General features: G+C 53.1%; 1 protein-coding gene across 2 annotated transcripts in view; it reads right to left on the minus strand.

The window, feature by feature from the left end:
* LOC137153357 (collagen alpha-2(VI) chain-like) overlaps positions 1-22,189 on the minus strand; it is a 44,793-nt gene that overhangs the window by 14,815 nt on the left and 7,789 nt on the right. For both annotated transcript variants that reach the window (XM_067548582.1, XM_067548583.1), the window contains exons 4-25: positions 19,448-19,468; positions 17,923-17,988; positions 15,805-15,858; positions 15,650-15,694; positions 14,427-14,453; positions 13,654-13,680; positions 13,510-13,554; positions 12,866-12,919; positions 12,391-12,453; positions 11,282-11,344; positions 10,155-10,244; positions 9,025-9,087; positions 8,243-8,305; positions 7,096-7,158; positions 6,486-6,548; positions 5,937-5,987; positions 5,298-5,333; positions 3,003-3,065; positions 2,365-2,427; positions 2,039-2,074; positions 1,630-1,675; positions 484-636 (exon numbers count right to left, since the gene is read on the minus strand). In XM_067548582.1, the coding sequence (XP_067404683.1) occupies positions 484-636; positions 1,630-1,675; positions 2,039-2,074; positions 2,365-2,427; positions 3,003-3,065; positions 5,298-5,333; positions 5,937-5,987; positions 6,486-6,548; positions 7,096-7,158; positions 8,243-8,305; positions 9,025-9,087; positions 10,155-10,244; positions 11,282-11,344; positions 12,391-12,453; positions 12,866-12,919; positions 13,510-13,554; positions 13,654-13,680; positions 14,427-14,453; positions 15,650-15,694; positions 15,805-15,858; positions 17,923-17,988; positions 19,448-19,468 (1,255 nt within the window). The remainder of the gene's footprint in view (positions 1-483; positions 637-1,629; positions 1,676-2,038; positions 2,075-2,364; positions 2,428-3,002; positions 3,066-5,297; positions 5,334-5,936; positions 5,988-6,485; positions 6,549-7,095; positions 7,159-8,242; positions 8,306-9,024; positions 9,088-10,154; positions 10,245-11,281; positions 11,345-12,390; positions 12,454-12,865; positions 12,920-13,509; positions 13,555-13,653; positions 13,681-14,426; positions 14,454-15,649; positions 15,695-15,804; positions 15,859-17,922; positions 17,989-19,447; positions 19,469-22,189) is intronic.

A 22,189-nucleotide genomic window follows, 5' to 3' on the forward strand; every position in this document is an offset into this window, starting at 1 on the left:
TCACATCCTGCCATCCTCATGCCCCTCGGCTCTCCCCAGTCCACTGGGCGGTGTTCCCCGTGTAGGGCACATGCTGGCACCGCACTATACATGCTAAACTGTCTGGGGCGGGCATCGTCCCTCAGAACCCCTGCATCAAATGGTGCCAATGACTTGCACCACAAAAATCCCTGAAAGACAGCAAAATGCTGACACAGGAGCCTGCGGATGAGGGGAAGGAGTCCTACGAGAGACACGTGACTGACACCCAGCCTGCAGTAGGGTTGGGCAACAGTCAGCAGTGCAAGACGGCAGTGTTGATAAAGTACAGCAGCAGCCTCTCTACCTGGGCTCTCCCCTGGTTCAGCAGATGGCCATCTAGGCTGCTTAACGTATGGATGCTTCTCCAGGGGCCAGTGACTGAGGCAGGAAAGTTGTGGGGGTCCCCGGGCCCCATCTGTCTTTCACGCGCAGCCCCCGCCGCTGCTCACATGCACTCCTCACCCGTCTCTGACTTGGGGTCCTTGGCAATGGAGCCCAGACGGCTGACCACATTGATGACGAAGTTCTTCTCCAGGGAGAAGTTGGTGTAGCCGATGCTCTCGGAGCTGTCTATGACAAACACGATGTCCAAGGCCCCACAGCGCTTCTCGCAGTCTGGGCATGGGAGAGAGGAGCGGATCACAGGGGGACAAGGCCAGCGGGGACCACCAAGAGACCAGGGAGGTCTCCACCACATGGGAGGCTGCCCACGGGAAGATTCAGAGAATCACAGAAGATTAGGTTTGGAAGGGACCCTGGGAGGTCATCTAGTCCCACCCCCTGCTATAAGAAGGACTAACCCCAACTAAATCATCCCAGCCAGGGCTTTATCAAGCCAGACCTTAAAGACCTCTAAGGATGGAGATTCCACCACCTCCATAGGTAACCTGGCAGGGCCACATCATGTCTCTGTCATCCCACTCTGGCCAATACCTGAAGGAAAATGAAGCTACCCACAGGAAATTAAGCTGATGCTCTATGGCACATGACTGGATAGTCAGTAGCCTCACCTGAGTTCTCAGAGCTGGGGAATTATCCAGCCCTTTCCACACCCAGCCTGCAGGGACCCAGTCCCTGTCCATGGCAGGGGAAGGTTCTGACTGGCTGACTCAGCCATTCCCTAACGTCTTTCTATGGCACCTCTGCTGGAAGAGCACTAGAGACTAGCTGGGCTGTTTCACGCCATCTGGGCAGCTTCACCGTGCAATGGCTGAGCACACAGGGCAGCGAGCAGAAGCTGGTGTGAACGGGGAGGCCCAGCAGGGGTTGTTATTTCCCTGGTCTGAATGGGAGTTTGTGTTTTGCTGGGCATTCCATCACCCCCGACAGGCAGGGCACGCTCAGCTCGGATGGTGTCAATGGAGGCGGTGCTGTCCTCATGCAAACCCACGAGAATCCTGCTCTACCCCACTCTGAGGACGTCAGTGCACAGGAGAGAGCTGGCCCTGTGCTCGGGGAGGGCTGCCTCGTACAACCTTCCTACTAATGCACAGGCACGGAGGGGGACACACTGGGGAGGGACCCCCAAGGGACACAAAGCACTCTCTGGTTTCAGAGTCAAGCTGCTCAGCGCTGACTAAGCCCCCCGGAGAGGAGCTTTGGACTGACCGCAGCAGCCACAGGTTTCTCTCACGTAGGTCATCACATCGCAGTCCTGCCAGCAAAACACAAGGAGCAGAGCGCTGGTGAGTGCCAGCCTGCCCATTGGGCAGGAATACCCCAACCCGCAGCACGGCTTCCCTTCCGACCATGCCCTTCTGCTTTCCCTCCCTCACACTCTGCCCTGGCTGCAGCTAGTCACACGCCGCTCTCCCGCGGGTGCCAGGGCCAGCAGGGGCATTCGCGCTGCTCTGCGCTACAGGGGTGAGTCCAGCAAGAGCTGCCCCCCTGGCTCCAAGAGCAGGATCTGCCTCTGAGCGTCAGTCCCACTCAGCATGGTGCAGGGGATCCGTCGCTAGATGGCATCAGCCCGCCAGGTGTGTCCGTATTAGGTAATTAGGAACCCGGCTCTACTTACGGTTAGGCCAGGATCTCCTTGAGGGCCCGGGTCACCCTGGAATAAAAATACAGCAGTGTCATGCCCGACTCCCAGTCAGGATCTAGACACAGATGCCTGCTGGGGCTGGGTTCACACAGGCGTTGGCAGGAAGGGGCATGGTAACAGACCCTGGAGCGCCCAGCTGGAATCGTTAACCGCTGGCCCAGGGGAGCAGCTCCCTGCCAGTCCGGTGTGGGGGAAGCCCTAACAGGGCTTTCTGGGCCTTACTGCTATAAGCACATATAAGACACAGGAAGAAAGGGTGCAGCTCTGCGTGGCCAGTCTGACATGGCACGGTACAGTACCTTGGGGCCAGCTGGGCCGGTTGTGCCTCTGCGTCCAGGCTCGCCTGCTGGGCCAAGGTCACCCTGGCAGGAAGAGAAAAGGAACGAATTTGACAGGCATGACCAAGGGTTGATACTGCCCCTCCTGCCTGCCCTGATCAGCAGCACTCCAACTGAATCCCACAAGGGCCTTGCTCCTCCTGATGGGGACTAGCCCTAGCCACGCAGCCAGCAGTGTGGGGCTCCCATGGCGGTGTGCAGGAATGGCTGGTCTGGACTCAGTCAGATCTCACTGCAAACACCGTGTTCCCAGTATGGGGGCCAAGCCGCAGCCATGTGTGCCAAGGGGCCACGTACACAGCATAGCATTATAGCCATGTGCAGGGGGTGCTCTGGTATTACAAGTGGCATGACCTGTAAGCTGCCAGTTTGGGTCAGCTTTCAGACTGGGATTCCAGCAACCGAGAAGGGGGCTCTGCTCTCAATGTGACAAGGCAGGCACTGCCCAGGCTGGGAGTTCTTTAACCTGGCTCTATCACCCCCAGGCGCCCCAGAGCCCAGACATGCAGAACGGCAGGGTCCGTGTGCATCTCTTCTACCTCTGCCCACGGTAGGAAAGCAGGGCCTGGGCATGGGAACGGCACTGACAATGTACTTACAATTTCCCCTTTCTCTCCTTTCGCCCCGGAAGCACCTTTCTGTCCAAAGTCACCCCTTCCACCCTGTTCAAAGGAGGGAGAAAGAAGTATCATGAGCACATACTGGGAAAGCTGCACTGCTGTTAGACCCAAATGGTGAGCTGGCTGACTTTCCTGTCCCAGAAGGAAGAGGTAGCATGAGGCACAGGGAGAGGACATGAAGCCATACGCCTGGCTTTAACAGCCTTTCATTTCAGAATGGGGATGTTTTACGAAACATCAGATTGCTACATTGAAAACACATGCTTGGAAGAGCTCCAGGGCCAGTTTTGTCAGCGGGAGAGCTTGGTGATCTTTTGCATGGGACTAATGAATGCTTGAGGTAAGACAGAGAACGTGTGGACCTAGGGATAAATGCTTCCCAAATCTGAAATGTGCATGGCCTGTCAGTGTGTACCATGCACAGGTAATTATTGTGAAGCACGTAGGTGTTTTGTAAACCGAGGCTTGGTAATTGCCACTAGCATGTAGCTCTCTGCCTCTGAGTGTCATTGCTAGACTGCAATGTTTATGGGGGTAGCATCCACAGGGCCCACCCTGGATTGGTGCTGTAGTAACCTGTCATGACCCACATATGAAGTGCGAGTGAGAGGAAGAGAACTGACTGTATTCAGGTGTGTCCTTAGCTACACTGGATAGCTGACCCAGCACCGCCCCACCCCTGCACCCCTCGGCCCAGCCACCAGCCGACAGCACCTGGGTTCTGTGATGAAGAAAAACACACCTGATTTCATAACATTTGGAAACTGATGTTGCTCTGGGTGGAACCCTCCCATCCCACACCACGCCCAAGCCATGAGGCCTGTGTGTGGCTCTAGTGGCCTGGCCAAGGCTCCCTGGAAGCAGCGGACAGACTCCTAGTGATTCAACAGGCTGGACCAGTCCCCAAGGAGACGGCTGTGGCCACTGTCCCATCGCAGGGTTGTCAGTGAGGGTTCCTGGCCACCTCTGCTGGCCCAACCCCAACACACTCAGGGGATGGCCCCTTTGGCTCCAACACAGAGTCCCCTACCCCACGGGGCAAGGCATGCCACAGCTCCCTGCATGGCCCCTGTGCCAGCTCCCCTTGCCCGGGCCTGCAGCGGCCATTCCAGGCTGGATGCCACCTGAGGGCACAGATCGGTGTGACACACCTGCAGGAGCCCATTGTGCTCTGCAGTGTAAAGCGGCAGGTGAGTGGATGTCTGGGCCAGGACCAGGGCCTAGTGCCATGACTTCCAGGGCTGCCTGAGAGAGGTGTTTCTACAACGGCTGCAGTCACTGCACCAATTCTGCATGTGGCAGTAAGGTACGTGGCTGGGTGGCAGCAAGTTTGCCAGCTAGGTGAGCATTTTCTAAACGTATGAATCCAAATTCTTCACAAGAGATCCCCAGAGAACAGAGTGCATTGTGAAGTGAAAGTCTGGCCTTGCTGATGCTGGGCTGGTCCTTGGACCTGATTTGCACTGCCCCGCTGGCACAAAGCAGTGCCCAGCCAGCTTAGCTGGCCCCATGGGAGCTCCCCTGGGAAAAGGGAATCTGTAGGGTGGGTGGAGCCCGCATGGCGCTGCTGCGTCATCCCCATCCCCAGTCCCCGCATCAGAGCAGGGGGTGCACAGCGTTACTGCAAGGGCAATGGTAGGACAAGCAGACAGATATTTGTCAGTAAGCTCCCTGTACTGTGTGTGCAGAGAGAGGGCAGCATGCACACACAGCGACACTAATCCAAACTAACCCTGTCTGTGTGCACACACATAGCGACACTAACCCACAGCTAGTCCTGTCTGTATGCACACACATAGCGACACTAACCTACAGCTAACCTTGTCTGTGTGCACACACATAGTGACACTAACCCACAGCTAACCCTGTCTGTGTGCACACACATAGCGACACTAACCCACAGCTAGTCCTGTCTGTGTGCACACACATAGCGACACTAAGCCACAGCTAACCCTGTCTGTGTGCACACACAGCGCGGACAGCAACACTAACCCACAGATTGCTAAACCCAACCAAATGGATCAGAGCCTCTGCCCCTGCAAGCCCTTCCCCAGTGAGTGACGCCTGGGGCCAATGAGGATGTTTGCAGGTCCTGGGTCACCCAGGTGAGTGCCTGCTGGGATCAATGGAGCCACTCACAGGTGCCGGGTCAGCCACGCCCATCAGGGCAGGGTTCCGCAGTCACTCACTGATAGGACAGGGACTAGCTGCTTAGCACGTTGGTTAGTTTGATAACTTCATAAACACACACATGTATGCACGCACACACCATACCTCTGGACCAGGTGGCCCTTTCTCGCCTTTGTCGCCCTGGGAACAGACAGGAGATAGTTAGCTTCTGTTTTGTGCTGGATTGAAATTTGTTGCAGATGTGCCCAGAGACAACGGTGAGTCTGATTCATGGGGGATGTTTAAAACAACAGGCTACTCCTGTAATAGACCTGCATTCCTCACACCATCTTTAGCTATCAGTAGGAAGTAGATCTGTAACATGCAAACCCTGGTTTATTACATTGACTTCAAAGGGGTGTGAGGAAACCTGACTTTCCAACCTGACCATTAGGTACCTACCTATTCAGGGAAGCAGTAATGCCCATTGCTGACAATGAAATTCTCCTGCTAGCTTCTTGTCACTCCTTCTGACCCTGTCCCTCTACTGCATGGGAAGGATTCCCCACTGGTTTAACCCATAGAGAAATGCCAGGCAGCTCAGCTGCCTGCCGTGCTATCGCCTCGACAGCAGCTTTTCCCTTGCCCCAGAATTGACTCCAACACAGTTTCTTCCCAAAACCTCCCTCCCCTGCATCTCTTGAAATGGCTTAGCTGGGAGAGCTCTGGTTTCACTGGCACAGCCTGATGCAACCATAGCAGCCCACGTGCAGGGCATGGATGTGCTGCAGGAACCATACGTACCGGAAGTCCTCTGGGGCCAGGGTAGCTGAAGCCAGGTCTGCCTCTGTCTCCCTTTGGTGGGAAAGAAAGAATGCTGCAGTGAAGCCAGAACATTGCAACCCAGTGTCGGCTGAGCAAGCCACATCAGTCACAGCCAGGTGTGTTTCCTTTCTCTAGAAGGCGTACCCGCAATCTCTGCATTTGGGTCACTGGGCTTAGCTAGCAGCTGTGCTGTGGAGTGCTTTAAAAGTAGCATCTGTGTTTGTAAGGCAGGGGAATGGGGGGTAAGAGAAGCCAGGGACAGCATAGGATTCTGCACCAACAGCAGGGCTGACTGATGGGAGGGGAGTTCAGAAAGGAGTCATCGTGGGCCTGCGAAGCCACCGACACTTCACCCAGGTGTCACCAGCATGGCTTTGGCCTGGGGAAGGACTGGAGAAGGCAGGTCAGAACCCAGATTGGGTCTCAGAGTTGTAGACTCAGGAGGGGGCATTTACTGCCCCCATGGAGTACACAGATGAAGCTGCTGGTTTTCCCCTTTCTTTTACGCCGTATGTGTCTAGACTTTACCTTTGGTCCTGGGGGCCCCGAGTCACCCCTTGGGCCCATGTCGCCTGGATCCCCACGAGATCCCTGCAAGACAGCGTTGGAGAGAGCAGGGTAAGCAGGGGACACCTCTCACACATTGGGTCAGGGGACAGTGCTGTGGATGGCTCAGGTGATGCAGGGAGTTATTGTAACAAAATAATTCCACTTTTCAATTGCTACTCGCGTCCCTGCAGCACGGCCCATGCACCTAACTTTCCTGGCATTAATAGTCTCCAGGGGGAAACCACTTCTGGCATCAGGTGAGACTGGAATTAACCATGAACTAAACCATGGCCCAAAGGGGTAGCAATGGCCAGGTGACCAGAAGTCAGGCCTGAGAGAGGCAGTGCAGCTGAGTGGGCAGAGCACTGCAGCAGGAGCCAGTGAATGGGCCCTGAATTCTGACCCTGGGTCTGACACTGATTTGTGGGGCAAATCTCTGTGCCCATCTGTAAAATGGGGACCATAAGACATGCTGGCCCCCCTGCTGGGCAGTTGACAGGGTGAGCGGACATCCATACCGCACTTTGTAAACATTGGGGGCTGTTATCAAAGTCACACACTACTCCATAATCCCCACCAGGGAACTTACCGGCCTGCCCAGCTCTCCCATGGCACCCTGCGGGCCCCGGGGCCCTAGCCCTCCTCGGTCCCCCTGAGGAACAAAGCAATAAGACAGGTCACCACACTGAGTGGACAGGAACACGCCAGCTCTCGGCATCTAACGGGCAGTGCCAAGCGTATGCAGTGCCAGTCAGGGCAGACGCCCCTGGCAGCAGGGCATTATATGGGGTGGGGTCAACCAGGGCACCTGGACATCCTAGGCTTCCACCTGGCATCCCTTTGCAGTTAGGGTCCTCTCTCCCAGGGGAAGCCCCTCGCTACTGCTTCGGGGGTGTGGATTGCATGCGGGATGCTCTCCTGGCCCCATGCTATCTCGTTGTAGAGCCGTCTGCCTGAGCATATGGTGCCGTGTTCCTTTCCCCTTTCCATGATGCTATGGCGGGAGGAGGATGCAGGGCTCAGGGTTTGAACTCCACGCCCTGGGCAGGGTGAGGCTATCGAGGAAGGCCCAGCTCAGCATTACTGCTGTATCAGTGGGACTCTTCCCAGTGTCCTCTGCTTTGGGGCATCCTTTGGGGCTCGCTCTCTAAGGGCCCCTCCCCAGCTGTCACCCAAAGGGCAGCCACAGGCAGCCGCCCCTCCGTCCTGGGGCCAGACACCAGAGGAGCAACAGGGCAAGGGATTCTCAAGTTTGTGCTGCTGAGGAAAGGGAGATTTGTTCAGGGGCAGGGAGGGGTTAAAAATCCTCTCTCCAGCATCCAGGTGACACAGAAGTGGCTGGGGGAGGGAAACATGGCTTCCCACGGGAGTGGTCCTGGTCCGGCCTGTGTGGCCATGCACAACATCTGGATGGATACCTGCCCTCTGGGCGCCCCTCCTGTGTGACGGGGGTTGGCATGAGGGGACACGCAGCAGGCAGGCTCTGCTCTGATACCCTTCCCCTCGGCTCTTGCACAGCCATGGGCAGCAGCTCCCCACAGCTGGGGAGCAGGGCCTGCCCTGAGGCTAAGAGAGGGCACAGACCTGCAGTCGGAAATGGGGAGCTGTGGATATTTTGCAGGCTTTGCATTGACAGCTGATCTGCTGTGAGTTGTCCTGCTCGGACTGGGGAGGGTATCAATGGCTGATGAGCTGTTCCCCCTGCTGGCTGCCGAGAGCCTCTAATCCTTGCTTACCCTTGCTCCTTTGCTGCCGACTTCTCCTGCCAGGCCCCGGGGGCCCTCAGGGCCAGGGTCTCCCTGTTGGCAAGAAAAGGTCATAAGACACATTCACCATCAGGCGCTGCCCTCTCAGCTGCCCCCGCCCAGCCACAGCTGGTTACGCTGCCTGCCTAGGGACAGGCGCCATCTCAGGAGGGCCCCGCATGCCAGTTCCTTTCTTCGTGGCAGGTGCTGCAAGGGCAAAGTGTCCTCAGCTGCCCTCGCAACCTGAAGCATCCATCACTGCCCTTTCTCCTCCGCTTCCAGCTTGGGGTCAGGCCCCCAGACCCCTGGTGGAGCAACCCCCCACGCCCCACTGCTGCTTCTGCATCTGCTAGCAGGGTCAGGAGAACGGTGCAGGACACTCCTCTGCCAGAGCCCAGACCCCACCAGAGCCAACCCCTCCCACACCGTGACTGCAGGAGCCAGACGGCCTGTGTGGGATGGACAGATGTCTCTGTCTTCTCAGGGCACGAACCCTCAGGCAGCCCTGGCACACGCCTCCCTCCTGAGCTGCTTTCTCTGAGCTAACGCCGTACACCCTGGCTTGGCCTCTGCCACTCAGCCTCCTCTCCTCCCAACTGTCCGATTGGCTGGGGCAAGCACAGCCCAGCCTGCCTTCGCTGTCTCCCTGGCCGTAGGAAGGAAGGCTGGGGTCCATAGACAGCTTGGCAACGGGCCCCTGGGCCTTCCGTGCTGGCCGGACTGAACAGTGCACATCACCCCTCTGCTCTGTGCTCTGCTGCCCATGCACTCACCTTCTCTCCCTTGGGCCCAGTGTTCCCCGGGCCGCCTTTTGTCCCTGGATCCCCACGCCGACCCTGCACACACAGAAACCAACCAGGTAAACGGGACACAAAGGTGGACACCAGCTTAGTTACTGGTCTTTGGCTATGCTGCCCCATCCCTCCCTCTCTCGCCGACAGTCACTTCTCCTTCCTTTCCCTCGGCAGTGCGTGGCTCGTGGGATGGGAGCAGGGAGGGCCACACAAGGCATCGCTTTGTGTTCTATTGCCATATGGTTTGAAGCGGTTGGGTTTGATTTTAAGCAATGGCCAAACATTTTCCAAGGAGAGTCACCACTGTGCTGCTCTCACATGGATACAAATGGTTAATTCCTCTCTGCTAAACATGATGCTTTATTTCTAGCTGGAATTTGTCTAGTGTCAGCTTCCAGCCATCAGGACTCGGCTACTGACACTGACTTACCCCAAAGCACGTTCCTGGGATTCTGCAATGCCCTGAGGATTCTGTGGCAGCTTCATATAAGTGTAATTCAATTGATTCTCCACTGACCTTGCATTGTCACTTTCTGCTCTCACTATTGCATTGCCTGCATGCACGGCACTGTAGGAGCTGCCGGGGGAGCTGGGGAGGGGGCCGTGGAGGAGAGATGATTTGGGCCTGGGGGTAGCACATTAGCTGGGTGTTTCTGCTAAAAGGATCAGCAGGGAAACAGTTAACAATATGGGCTTTAACTGGTCATCTCTGGGCTTGCAGAGTTAATACTGAGGAATGGGGCCAGTCCCACCTCCCTCTGACCTATCATTTCAGGCTGTCTACAGACTCAGGCAGGCCTCTCAATTCAGGTTTTCAGTGTTTCCTCTGCAATCAAGAGGGCTAGAAAAATGGTGTTTTAAATCCCAGTTTGGCCTGTGACAGACAAGGGGCTCGAATCTCTGCAGTTCCTTGCTGGGGTTCCCCTCGGGGTTGCTGCAAGCAGGCCAGGTGGGGGTGCCGGGTGTTTACAGGCATTGCCAGCTCACTGCAGGAATGTGCTTTAGCTGCCTTTCCTGCGGGGACAGTCCATGCTCCTGCTGAGCACCAGGATCCCCCATTGCAAGGTACACACAGTGCACAGGGCTAGGGGAACCACTTGGGATCTCACCGGTTCTCCCTTAGGTCCAATAGATCCTAAGTTGCCTTTGGCTCCCTTGGTACCAGGGCTCCCAGGGGCTCCACTGTTGCCTTTAGGTCCCTTTGCAAGGAAAAAAAATAGTCAGAATGTGTCTGAAGAGAGCAGGCAGGACAATCAGCAGGGGTCATTCCCTCCCTGCTCCGCCCACACATCCCCCAGCCACCCCCTCTCACACCCAGCGACCCACAGCCAACCCAGCTGCCCAACCCTCCTGGCTCCAGCCTTAGCATAGCCCCGTGCAGCACACACACCCCTCTTTCACCCTGCTAGTCCAAGGTCCTAGGAGCTCCCCCTCCGCCCGGACCTCCCTGTCCCTGCCCCTGCTCAGGGAGCCCAGTGATTGTGACTGGGCCTGGCCACTGGGGAGGGGCTCCTGGCCCCTTGCCCCCCCTCTTCCCCGCCCAGGCACACCTGTAGCAGCTGGGCTGTGTGCAGTCTGAGTTGTGTCCTGGAGGGACACTGAGGCACTGATGTGAATGAGGCACAGCCAGAGGGGCAGGGAAGAAGAAGTTCCCCCACATGCCCCCCACATACCCGGCTGCAGGGACTCTTTGGCATCCCCACCACTCCCAGTGTAACTTCCATTTACATGGCTGGAAATGCATGGGTGTCTGGAGAGCCAGCTCCCAGGCCCATTGGCTAGTGTTTGCACAGCACTGTGCAGCACTCTGAGGACACAGGACAAGAAAGATTTCTCTTTACATTGCAGCAGCAGGCTACCAGATTTCCCAGTGACTTGCTACCAGCAACTGGCCCAGCTCCTGCTCCAACCCACCTGAGATGCAGGCAGTGCCTTCTTCAGTGTAACCTTGGGCACTGGCATGTGTGCACATGTCCCCTGCCTATTGCAGGGTGGCAGGTGTAAGCCCTACCCATTGTGCAGATATCAGCTCCCAGAGCGGCTAGCTCTTCACCTCCCTGGGCAATGACCTATGTATTTGGGATGCAGACATGGCTGCAGCGTTTCCAGTGCTGTATGCCGCAAAGTAAGTATCTTTATCTGTGGCCGCATAGCATCACATGTGGGTTCCAGAGGGAGGTGCCTGCTTCCATTGCTGCTGCTTCAGCTGAAAGCCCCGATATGGCAGGGAACCTACCCTGTTTCCCTTTTCTCCTGGAGGGCCTATGGGTCCGCTGCGGCCAGGGCGGCCAGGGTCTCCCTGAAACAGCAAGAGAACAATGGTCAAGAGCGCCATCGCTGTCCTGTTCCCCAGGGGTCCCAGCTGCTGCTCAGAGCTTATTGGTGCCGGTGGGGGAAAAAGCAATGTGTAACTAACCTAACCTAAACTCCGTTCTCCCTGAGAGCAAAGGGGGGAAGCACTGTAGTGCACCCGCATTTACCCTGAGTGTGGTAATGACTGGTGCCTTGCAGAACCTGGCCTTCCTACCTTACAGGCTTTGAGACCCTTTCCTTGGCTCCAGCCTGTGGGTTGAAGTCCCTGCCCCGCATCTCACTGGATATGTTGGGACTGAATGTGTCAGCCTCCAGGCAAAATGCAGCTGTGACCATCACACTGCCAGCTCTGGGAATTGTGCACCCTCCCCATGGACTCCAGGGGTACTAACTCAGTGCATGGTCACACGGGGCTGGGGATCTCAGTCTGGGCATCTGTTCTGACCTGAGCAGGCCAGATCAGAAGTGTGGGGGGAGGGGGGCTTTCCTATAGCCTCAGCAGGGACACAAGCTGGACTCCAAGCAAGCCATCTTCTTCTGTCAGTCTCCTGCTCAGCTGGAGTCTCTCCAATGTGCCATCTAGTGGCTGTGTCACACAAGGGCTGTGGCAGCACAGATCTCCAGCGGCCTTCAGCAACTTAGATTTTATTGATAGCAGCGGTTGTGCTGTGGTGAACTCTGCTCTCAGCAGCATGGTCTCACTCAAATGCACCCTCTTATTCATACAGCCACCCATAGGGCACAAACAAAGGCTGAGGGAGCAAAAGTGTCTTTCATAAGTCACCCTAGTGCACAAAGTGTAAAGGAAGCAGTGAAACTGAGCAACAAAATCTCCATGGAAGTATCCAACTTTCTCTGCATTGTTCCATTTCCTTAAGAGCTGTATTCACTGCGGGCAGACCTGGGCACTGCTCCACTGATGGGGACACAGCTACGCCCTCTTCTGCAAGCTCTAGCTGTGGCCTGGGGAATTTAGCTTTCTTGCTTGGTGCTCTGTCCAAACTGGGCCACTCTGGTCTGGAATTCACGTACCTTTATGCCATCATCTCCTTTTTCTCCTTGGTCTCCCGCATCTCCTGGGTAACCATCAGGGCCCTAAGGAGGGAAAGGACAAAGTGCTGTCCATCTGCAGTAGTAACAGTGCGTAGCTCTCCGCCAGATAAAACATCTTCTCTAGAAAGTCACTTCACCATGAGAGCAACTACTGATACAACAGTGGGCTCAACTTGCAGCTAGTGTTAACCGGACAGAGGCCTGCTCTCATCACCTCGCTGTTCCCCTTCAGCGTTGACAGGAGAGACCTGAGCGCTCTGATGCCGTGGTGAGTTCCATGCTGCGTTCCAGCGCATGGCTCAGCACTGGGCAGTGAGACTGCTAGGCAGGAAGGCTCAGTACTCACGATGCATCTTTAGCCACTGTGATTCACTCCACTGGTGAGTCCATGCTAAGCCTGCACTGCTAGGGTGAACTGCACCTTGGCTGATTATGCACAAGAAAACATTCCTACCTTGTCCCCAGGGTCTCCCTTACAGCCAGGAGATCCAATCCGTCCCAGCCTGCCCTAGAGAGATTATATACGACAGAAAGAGGGGAGAGAAAACCTGGGTGTTAGGGGGAAACAATGAAGAATTTCTGTTCTTTCATAGTAAATAATTCAATCCCAAAGCTAATCACAAGGGTCTTGCACAACCAGACCAGTTAGAGAAGGGACTGCAAACATAGCCATAAAACAAAAAACAGAGTACAGCCCTGGGCATGGCTGGTCAGACACCTGCCAAGCAGCAGGGATGCCCCAGAGGAGGTACGGGGGTGGGGCAACATTAGCACCCTGGGTGGGCATCAAGTCCCTTTTTTAGACTGGGCTCTGTGGGTTCTGAGGCACCAGCTGTCTTATGGGAGGTGTGGAAGGGAGGTTTGAAGTCTGGTCTGTGGAAGCAGTGAAGGTGTTTGGGCAGGTGTGGGAGAGGGATGGATCTTGCCCCTCCCCCTTTGAAAGAATTCTCTGCTGTTTTCCTGTATTTCGTTTTCATCGATGGCAGCAGCTTCTCGCCCAGTCTCAGGTGTCAGGAATCCACACCAGTAAAGACTTTATATGAACGACCAGAACACCAGAGCTGGACTGGGCACTGCTTGTCTCTTATATGGTGTTACCTTCTGTCCATCGGTGCCGTTCCTTCCCGACAAACCAGCTGCCCCCTGGGATCAAGGGGGAAAAAAAAGAAAATTAATTATCTTGCTAGAGACACTCCGAGGATCTGAGCTGGGACACGTGATGCGTGAAAGGTGCCTTCTTACCTTCCGGCCGTCGCCTCCATACTCACCCTGAGGAGAAAGGGGACAATGCTTAGTCAGCTCTGGGAACATTGCACCACCCACCCCTCCTAATGATGACCATGTTCCGTGTCTAGCAGCCCCCCACCTTTCTACTCATGAAGTGTCCTTAAGCCAATCATGACGTTTTCAGATTTATTCATTACTGTTCAATTATTCAGTAATATCCTCACAATCCCCTGCTCCCCTCTCCCTCTGGCACAGACATGGCATTCTTTGTTGTCAATGTTCATTATTTCAGGCTCAAGTGGGCTGGTGTAAACTGGCAAATCTGCATTGACTTCATGGGAACTACCGTGACCTACACCAGTCCTGGGCTGGCCACGTGTTGCTTAGCTGCATAAATCACATGCTGCTGTTTCTGCTCCCAGATTGGATGATTTATGTAATTTACCAATCTATTTCCATTTCAAATACTACCATTGAATATATAATTCCAGGTTCATTGTAAATGAGTATTCAGTCGTGTGAGTTTGAAATGTGCTTTTCATGGTAGTAAAGATAGCAAAGTTAAAGCACAGGCATGCTGGGTGGGAGATCACAAACATGGACACACCCACAGCCAAGTTCCACTGTGAACAAATACTTGAAGAATAATCCTCCTCAGCTTCCCAGCTGCTACTACTAATATTCCCAGGCCCAGCTCTAATCATGCAATATCAACAATGCCCTTGTGGAAATGTCAAGGTGTCCCATTGCTCAGTGGTCAAAGAACGATATCAGAAGCTCTTTCTTACCTTCTCTCCTCTCAAACCAGAAACACCCTAGGACAAGAAAAAACACAAAAACCTTTCTGTTAGTGTCTGTGGGTGGACTGGCAGAAGCAAAGGGTTGCTGGGAAGGCAGGCAGACAAGTGGACTCAGGGATGCAACTATCACAGAAAGTAGGAGATGGCCAGCTACAGAGAGAGAGATAAAGACAGTGATTCCCAGCAGTCCCTGCTGTTTTGGGCAGACACAGAACAGCAGAGAGCCTTCAGCCAGTCAGTGCTAAGGGCCAGCTGCCCTCCAAACCAGCCCCTCTGGGACACATTCATTCCAACCCAAGGAACAAGCAATGTCTTCCAGGAACACAGAGACTCTGCCTTATCAGTATTTGTAATGATCTGCGCTGATACCCAGTATCACTCTCCCGGCTGCTCCCTGCCATGTCCTCTCCTCAGGGCTAACCAGGAGACCACTCAGAAGCGTCCGTTGGTGTAGTGTGGTGGGGGGACCTGACTGCAGAGTGGAGTGGGGGCCAGGAGCACATAATACTCCTGATGTGCCACAAGAGCTGCCCTGGCTTCCCATCTGCTTCCAGGTTCCACGCAGGGTGATTGTTCCAATCAACCAAACCCTCACTCAGGGTCTTAGGGACCTACCTTAGGGACCACCCATCTGCTAGTGCGCCCTCAAGAGGCACAGAGATGACGCTCAGCGGCTAGAGGAGAGGTGTTTCTAGCCAAGGGTCCCAAACGGAGGAACGCTCCCTGTCTGGGGGCCTGCCTGTTTGCTGACCTACAGGGGCAATGCGAGGGGCACCTGTTTAGCCAAACAGTTTTGATGCTGCAGCCTCCTGTGTGTCTCAGGTGGGCTGGGGTAGCACAAGGGCAGGAGCTGTCTGTCCTGCTTACAAGGGACATCAGCCAGGAAAGCTTGTTAGAACCATGTCTTGCACTCAGCTGCTGTGCTGCTGCAGGCCAAAATTCTGCTGAATAGATTCCCTTCTGCAAAAATCTCTCTCGTGAATGGATCCAAAGTCCATGGGAGACAAGTCCCTTCCCACTGACTCTGGCAGGTTGTGGGGCAGGCCGTGTGCCCTCACCCAGCCCCTCAGCCTTGCAGCAGTGCTAGAAGGCATGCACTAGACCGGCAGCTGTGCATCACACACACACAAACACACACACACACACAACACTGCTGAATCCGAACCAGAAGGCAGCCAGGCAGCTCAGCCACTGGGTGCAGGATTCTTTACCTTGGGGCCAGGGTATCCGATGGGACCTTCAATACCTGGATCACCCTTAAAGAAAGAAGATATGAAGAGTTAGTCCAAAGTCAGAGTCAATCTCCAGCTGACCCAGTAACAGAACTGCTAGCCAGCAGGCGGAAGGGGGATTTCACACTACTCACCCGTCGCCCTTTTAGCCCAGGTATTCCAGGTTCACCCATGTTCCCTTTTGCACCCTGAAAATAAAGCACACAAATAGCACCATGACTTTTCATTCGCAGTCAGCAGAGGGCACCATGTGCTGGCACCTCTCTCACAGAGTCCCACAGACCTAGCACAGAGTGGGCTGTGCTCTGTGCTAGGGGTGCAACGCCCAAAGGGGCAGACACACAGTACGGACTCAGAGCTCAGGTTTCAGTGGGGAGGGGAACATGCAGCCTAGCTGAGTGTGTGACAGCTGCCAGTCACAGAGCGTGCTCCCCGAGAGAAAAGAACAGCACTGGCTGGGGCTGCAGTGCCCAGGAGCATCTCCCTGGGGAGAATGGTGTGCAGGGTGGGGCTACTGCCCAGCACCCCAGGAGTGGGGGAGAGGAAGGAGAAAGGGGCAGCTGGGGAGAGAGGGAGAGTTGGGTCACCAAGGGAGCCTGGCCTGGGGATGGTGAGGATGGGAAGCCTGAGGCAGCCTGTGGGTATGATGAGTGAGCCTGAATCCCATGTGGGAGGGGTGGTTACTGGAAGTGGGGAGTGATCTCCATTCTTTTTGTATCCTGCACAGCAAGAACTGGGTGTTGCTGGGCTTGTGACACTGCAAAGGTGTGGGTTTAGTGCACCTCTCTCTGCTCCAGGCCGTGCAGCAGCGTGAGTGAAGGAGAGCCCCGCTGCAGCTATGGGGTTTGCAACTGCCACAGGTAAGCAGAGGTAATGACAACCTGGGCTTGGTGTGTCATACTGACAGGCTGGTCAGTGTCATCTCCCAGTTCCCAAGGCCAGCTCAGCTGAGGGAGTCTGGGGTTATGGCTACACTGCAGCACTAATTCGAATTAGCTTAATTCAAATTACAGAAAGCGATTTATAGAAAGCGCTACAGACTGTCCACACTACAGTGTTTGTGCTGGTTTCTTGCGTCCACACTGGCCAGCCTTAATTCGAATTAGAAAGCAGTGCAATGTGGGAATCTATCCCACAGTGCAACTAACCATAGAGGCTATTGTGACGAGTATCATCATCCCAGGATGCAGCGCTGATTCCCCCACCTTCTTTTCCCCACCCCCAAACAAACAGAAGGATTTTCACGCTGTTTTTTTACTCCCCTGATCACCATTGCTGCAGGCACATGGAGCCAGCTGAACTATGCTCTCATTTTGACTGTGACAAATACATCGCAGTTTATCCTGGATTACTTTAGAACTGTATGCTGTTTGCCTTTTATGCTCCCCCCACTACCACCTGTATATTTCTTGCCTTTGATTTTGATTCTACAGGTGTCTGTAGAATGTAAGATAGATAACAACTGAGTCAGTTAGTATATTAATACAGTGATACAAATGTTTCCAGTTCACTGATAGAAAGCATGATATAATGTATCCACATGTAGCACTGTGAATAAACACTTAAGAAAGTATCAATTTCCATGAGTGGCCACTGAAACAATGTAGCAAAGAATTTCCTCTCACTGCTGGCATTTAAAAGGCATTCACCACACGGGGAGGGGGTGGGTGGTGAAATCTTTCAAAAGGACAAACTTTAAAGGGCTAAACTTTCAAAGGGACAAATCTTAAAGGGACAAACTGCAAAGGGCTTGCTGGGCATTTAAAACTCATTCACCGCGTGGGGAGGGGGTGGTGAAATCTTTCAAACCCTTAAAGAGACAAACTGCAAAGGGCTTGTTGTGTGTGTGTGGGGGGGGGGGGAGGGGGTGATCGCAGCTTGGATTTTAAACCCATTCACTGCAGGAAATGAAGATTTAAATCTTCCCAGGGCTGCTTTAGGGGAGGGTACTGAAATGGGGCATCATGGGATACAGTCTGGAGGCCAATTAATTCGAATTAAGTCCCATTGCATCCACCCTCACACTAATGCGAATTAACTGATGCTCTTCAGGCGCTAATCCACTTGCAGAGGTGGTTTTATTAATTCGATTTTAAAGGCTCCTTAATTCGAATTAACAAAGGGCAAGTGTAGACGCAGGAGTAATTAATTCGAATTAAGGGACTTTACTTCGAATTAATCCACCAGTGTAGACCAGGCCTAAGGAATCACCCAGCACTGTTCCTCCTGCCCACCAGGTGTTTGTCACTCACCTTCTGCCCCCGGTAGCCCTTGGGCCCAGGTGGGCCTGTGATCTCCAGACAGCTCATCTTGTAGCACTGAAATAAACCAGATTAAAGATGAGGTGAGCTCCCCACAGCAAGGCATGTGGCACAAAGCTCGGGGACAGACAGACAGAGAACTAGGCCAGGAAGATGGATCTAATGGAAACAAATGGTAGCCTTTAGGTTAATTCTCAGTCACCAGGTGCTTATCTCCTCACTGTGCCCAGTGGCTCCCTAGTGTGATGGCTGAGACTGCTGCTGTGCAATGCTCCCGCTGCTCTGTGCATGGGGCCCTGACTTCTGTAGCCAGCCTGGTGTTTCAGGCCTGGACCTGGCACACTTGGAGCTTTGCTTTGTGGGGATCGTCAGCCCTTCACACCGTGCCTAAGGGAACATTGAGGCTGACAATTGCTCAGTGTCTGTCTAGCTCCTACTGAGCTCCTACTGTCTAGCTCCTACTGAGCTCGGGGGAACACCTCTGTTTGCTATGGTGGGATCAGAGTGGGGGCACCAGGCAGTGAGGTGGAAAATCCCACCCTAGACTTCAAAATGGGAGCCAGCCAGGAGCACCCGAATCCTGGCCTGGCATGTAGCAGCTATGGGGAGCTGGAACTGTTAACACTTAGCTTTAATGGTGCTGGGCCTGGCTGGGTTTAAAGGCATTGCTGTACAGTTCTTATGCCCTTTGGGGCCTAGTGCATCTGAAGCTCTCCTGCGTTTATGGGTGGGCAGATAAATGGACATGGGAGTATAGGTGAGTATAGACCCCAATTAAAACATTCACACACATGCTTTCCCTCTAAAGTACAGGAAGTCACCGAGTCCCCTTTGCACATTTTTCCTGTGCTTTCAAACACTCCTTTCTCCTCAACAGGCCTGGGGATTGATTAACTGAAATGGTAATGGGCCTTGTTGGTGTCTGTTCTCTGGGTGTGCTGCTGCCCTCCACTCTGTGGAATCAGACAGGACATTAGAGACTATGGTCTCGGCCAGCTCTTCTCATGAAATCCTGCCACAAAGAGCCCAGGGTTTTTGCCTGCATAAGGTGGGCAGGACTACGCCATGTTCTCACTTAGCGGTCCAAGATGACATGAAGTGAATTCATGGAGGGACTGGATGGCCTGTATTATTGGAACATAATAGCATTTGAAACATCTCATATCTATGTATAATTCCTTCCAGCCAGAAGGAGACAGAAACACTTCACAAAACTTTATATAGGCAGAAATCACTATGCCTAGCACTATAATGCAGCCACTTCTGGGGACACAGCAGCTGTTTGTTTATGCTCAGCAAAATAAAACGGGGATTTAGGGCAGGAACTGAGGATCCTGCTGTTTCATTTTAGCTAACAGGCAACATGACCTGCTCCCTGACCCCACACTGAACTCAGTGCACAGGTGCAGGAGTCCAGGCACATGAAGCTCAATGCAGGATCAGGGTTAGTCATCATCTGTGGTACAATCCAGTTTCATTGGCGTGAGCAAGCTGCATGTAGATGTTGTTCACTCACCTTTCCATAGGCTTCTTGTTTCTGTGAGAAAGAGAGAGAAAGAGAAAATCAGATCATTTAGATGCAAAAGCACGAAGAGATACTGACCTCTTTCGTCTCCTGGAGCTGGCTGAACTTGGCACTGCCCACTACGAGCAGGAAAAGCGGGAGGCAGTAACTGAATGGTTTAAAAACAACATACAAAGCAACCCAAGCAGCAGTGATTTTCAGCCCCAGATGTGAGATACGGAGATGAGACTACTCTGATTTCTGATAGATGAGTCAGATGGACTATCCTGCAGAGCAAAGCCAAAGACTGCAAAACTCCCGCAAAGGAGATGTCCCTTTTCAAGGAAGGAGAATGGCTAACTTGTTCTGTCTTCCTCCAGTTTACACTGACGGTAGCTCTTTTCACTGGTGCACATTTTAAACCATATGGAATGCAAGAGAACGCTAGATTTGCCTTCTCCAGATGAGACTGGAATGCCAGTCCTGCATAGATGTGCACTAGGGTGTAATGTTACACACTGTGCATAGTGCCGCTAAAGTCAAAGGAACAGCTCACGCTGCCCAAAGCTGAGCATATGAATGAGCAAAATGACTTTGCCGAGGCAGGGCCAGGAACTGGATTGTATTGAAAGCTCTGGTTAAGTTTTGCCCCTTTTCCCAGTTATTGGTAGTTAGGAACAGAGGGTGTCTGTCACTGCACCTTTGTCTTTTGAGATGTTTTAGCCATGGGACTTATCTGCCCCCATTATCACTGTTGGGCACCTCACAATCTGTACTGGATTTACCCTCTCTGCTGTGAGGCAGTGCAGCACTGGTATCCTTATTGTACAGGTGGGATCTGAGGCATAGAGAGGTTAAGTGACTTGCCCAAGGTCACACAGCACATCTATGACAGAGCCAGGACTTGATCCCCCCAGTTCTCCCACATCCTGAACTAGTGCCCTAACCACGGGCCATCCTTCCTCTCTGTTGCAGCGGATGATTTCAGTGGACCAACTCACATGCTGAATGTTCAGCAGGTACCTGAGAATTCGCAGGACAGGAATTCGAGTGCTATTACTCTGATAAAGTTTTAAAGGACAGATTTCTGTTAAACAATACCTGGGTAGAAGAGAACATCCATGAACTTAATTATGCAGTGTTGCTGTAGCCATGTCATTCCCAGGATAGTAGAGAGACAAGATGGGTGAGGTAATAGCTTTTACTGGACCAACTTCTGTTGGTGAAAGAGACAAGCTTCCACGCTTGATATTACCTCACACATCTTGTCTCTCTCATAGACTCATAGACTTTGTTGGCCAAGATTATTTTTAAAAGGGATCCTAAATTAGGCTCCTAATTCATTACTTGGGCATTTGAAAGGGTGACCTGATTTTCATCCCAGAGTTTCCTCTGAAAATCATGGCTGTTGGTTTTGTTAATTATGAGTTAAAGAGAAAGGTAAGACTGTAGTTTTAAATACTAACCTACATACACTGACCAATCACACCTACTGTATTATATGGTGCAAAGAGGGAAGAATAGCTTAACATTTGGGGGAACACTGATGTGCAAATTTGGGCCCTGATCCTTTCAAGACTTATGGACATCTGTAACCTTACTAGTTACCTACAAACGGGTTTGCTGTATTGGAGACTTGGACACTGCAAACAAAGGCTACGTTTACACTGACGGCGGCAAAATCGCTGCCGCCAGATCGATCTTTCAGGATCAACTGAGTGGTCAGTGAGACCCACTCAATCGATCAGGAAGTCGACTGAGTAAGTCCGTCCCCTCAAGTAGCATAGCGCTGAGCGCATAGCGCATAGCGCATAGCATAAACACCGCGCAGAAGCAGTCGATGTGAGTTACACAAACTACTCTGCGTAGTTTGCGTAACTCCTGTTGACTGCCGCTGAATTTCCGGGTAAGTGTAAACCAGCCCAAAGAAAGATTAGATAAGCCTTGAACAAGAAACCAATAAGAATCCTAAGGACGTTTACAAATAGTTTTTTTAGACAGACCCTGAACCTGCAGACATGGAGGCATATTCTTAACTGTATTCTGAGTAGGTGGCCCATTGAAGACTTCATGTGGGCCCATCCACTGCTGCACTAGCTAAGCTTTCATTGTAAAAAAAGGCCCCGGCTTTCAAAGATGCTGAATATCTGCTGTTATCACTTAAGTCAGGTTTGGGAGAGCTCAGCACCTCTGAAAGCCAGGCAGAAAGTTTCTAGCCCTTTATGGCTTTGGAAAAAACCTAAATGTAAATGCTTACAGTGTTCTACCTATCTTGGTATGGAGAGTTTACCTTCAACAAGGTGTCCAGGTCTTTCTGAGCGTTCAGAGAGACCAACAGCACCTACCATGATGACCTCAAGTCGGTGTGAAATGACCTTTTCATCCCAAGGGAGCCGGAATTCAGTTAAATGTCAGCATGGCTAACTACTTCATTTCACTCCAGTGGAGACATCCTGCTCTGAGAAGCTTGTGGGAGTTTAGGATTGGGGATGGAGCTAGGGTAGAGTCCTACCATTCTTTTCACCCTGACTCCTATTCCAAACAGAGGGAAACTGACAGCAGTGGAGACTCTGCCATTCCCAGAGTGACAAAATGCAGGTTTCTGGAGCTAACCATCCTCACCCAGGCTAGATACTGGTGAATTGCTGATTGACCTTTTACATTCCGTCCTTTCACAAAGAAGTGTTGATGCCAATTCTAACATTGTGAAGTGAAGGAATTCACTTTAAAAAGTCTGGCTGTAGGGGCTTCTAG

The sequence above is a fragment of the Emydura macquarii genome, unplaced genomic scaffold (genome assembly GCF_026122565.2).
Source record: "Emydura macquarii macquarii isolate MOO-44397 ecotype Brisbane River unplaced genomic scaffold, CSIRO-AGI_Emac_v2 contig_1253, whole genome shotgun sequence".
In the NCBI taxonomy this organism is placed as follows: domain Eukaryota; kingdom Metazoa; phylum Chordata; order Testudines; family Chelidae; genus Emydura; species Emydura macquarii.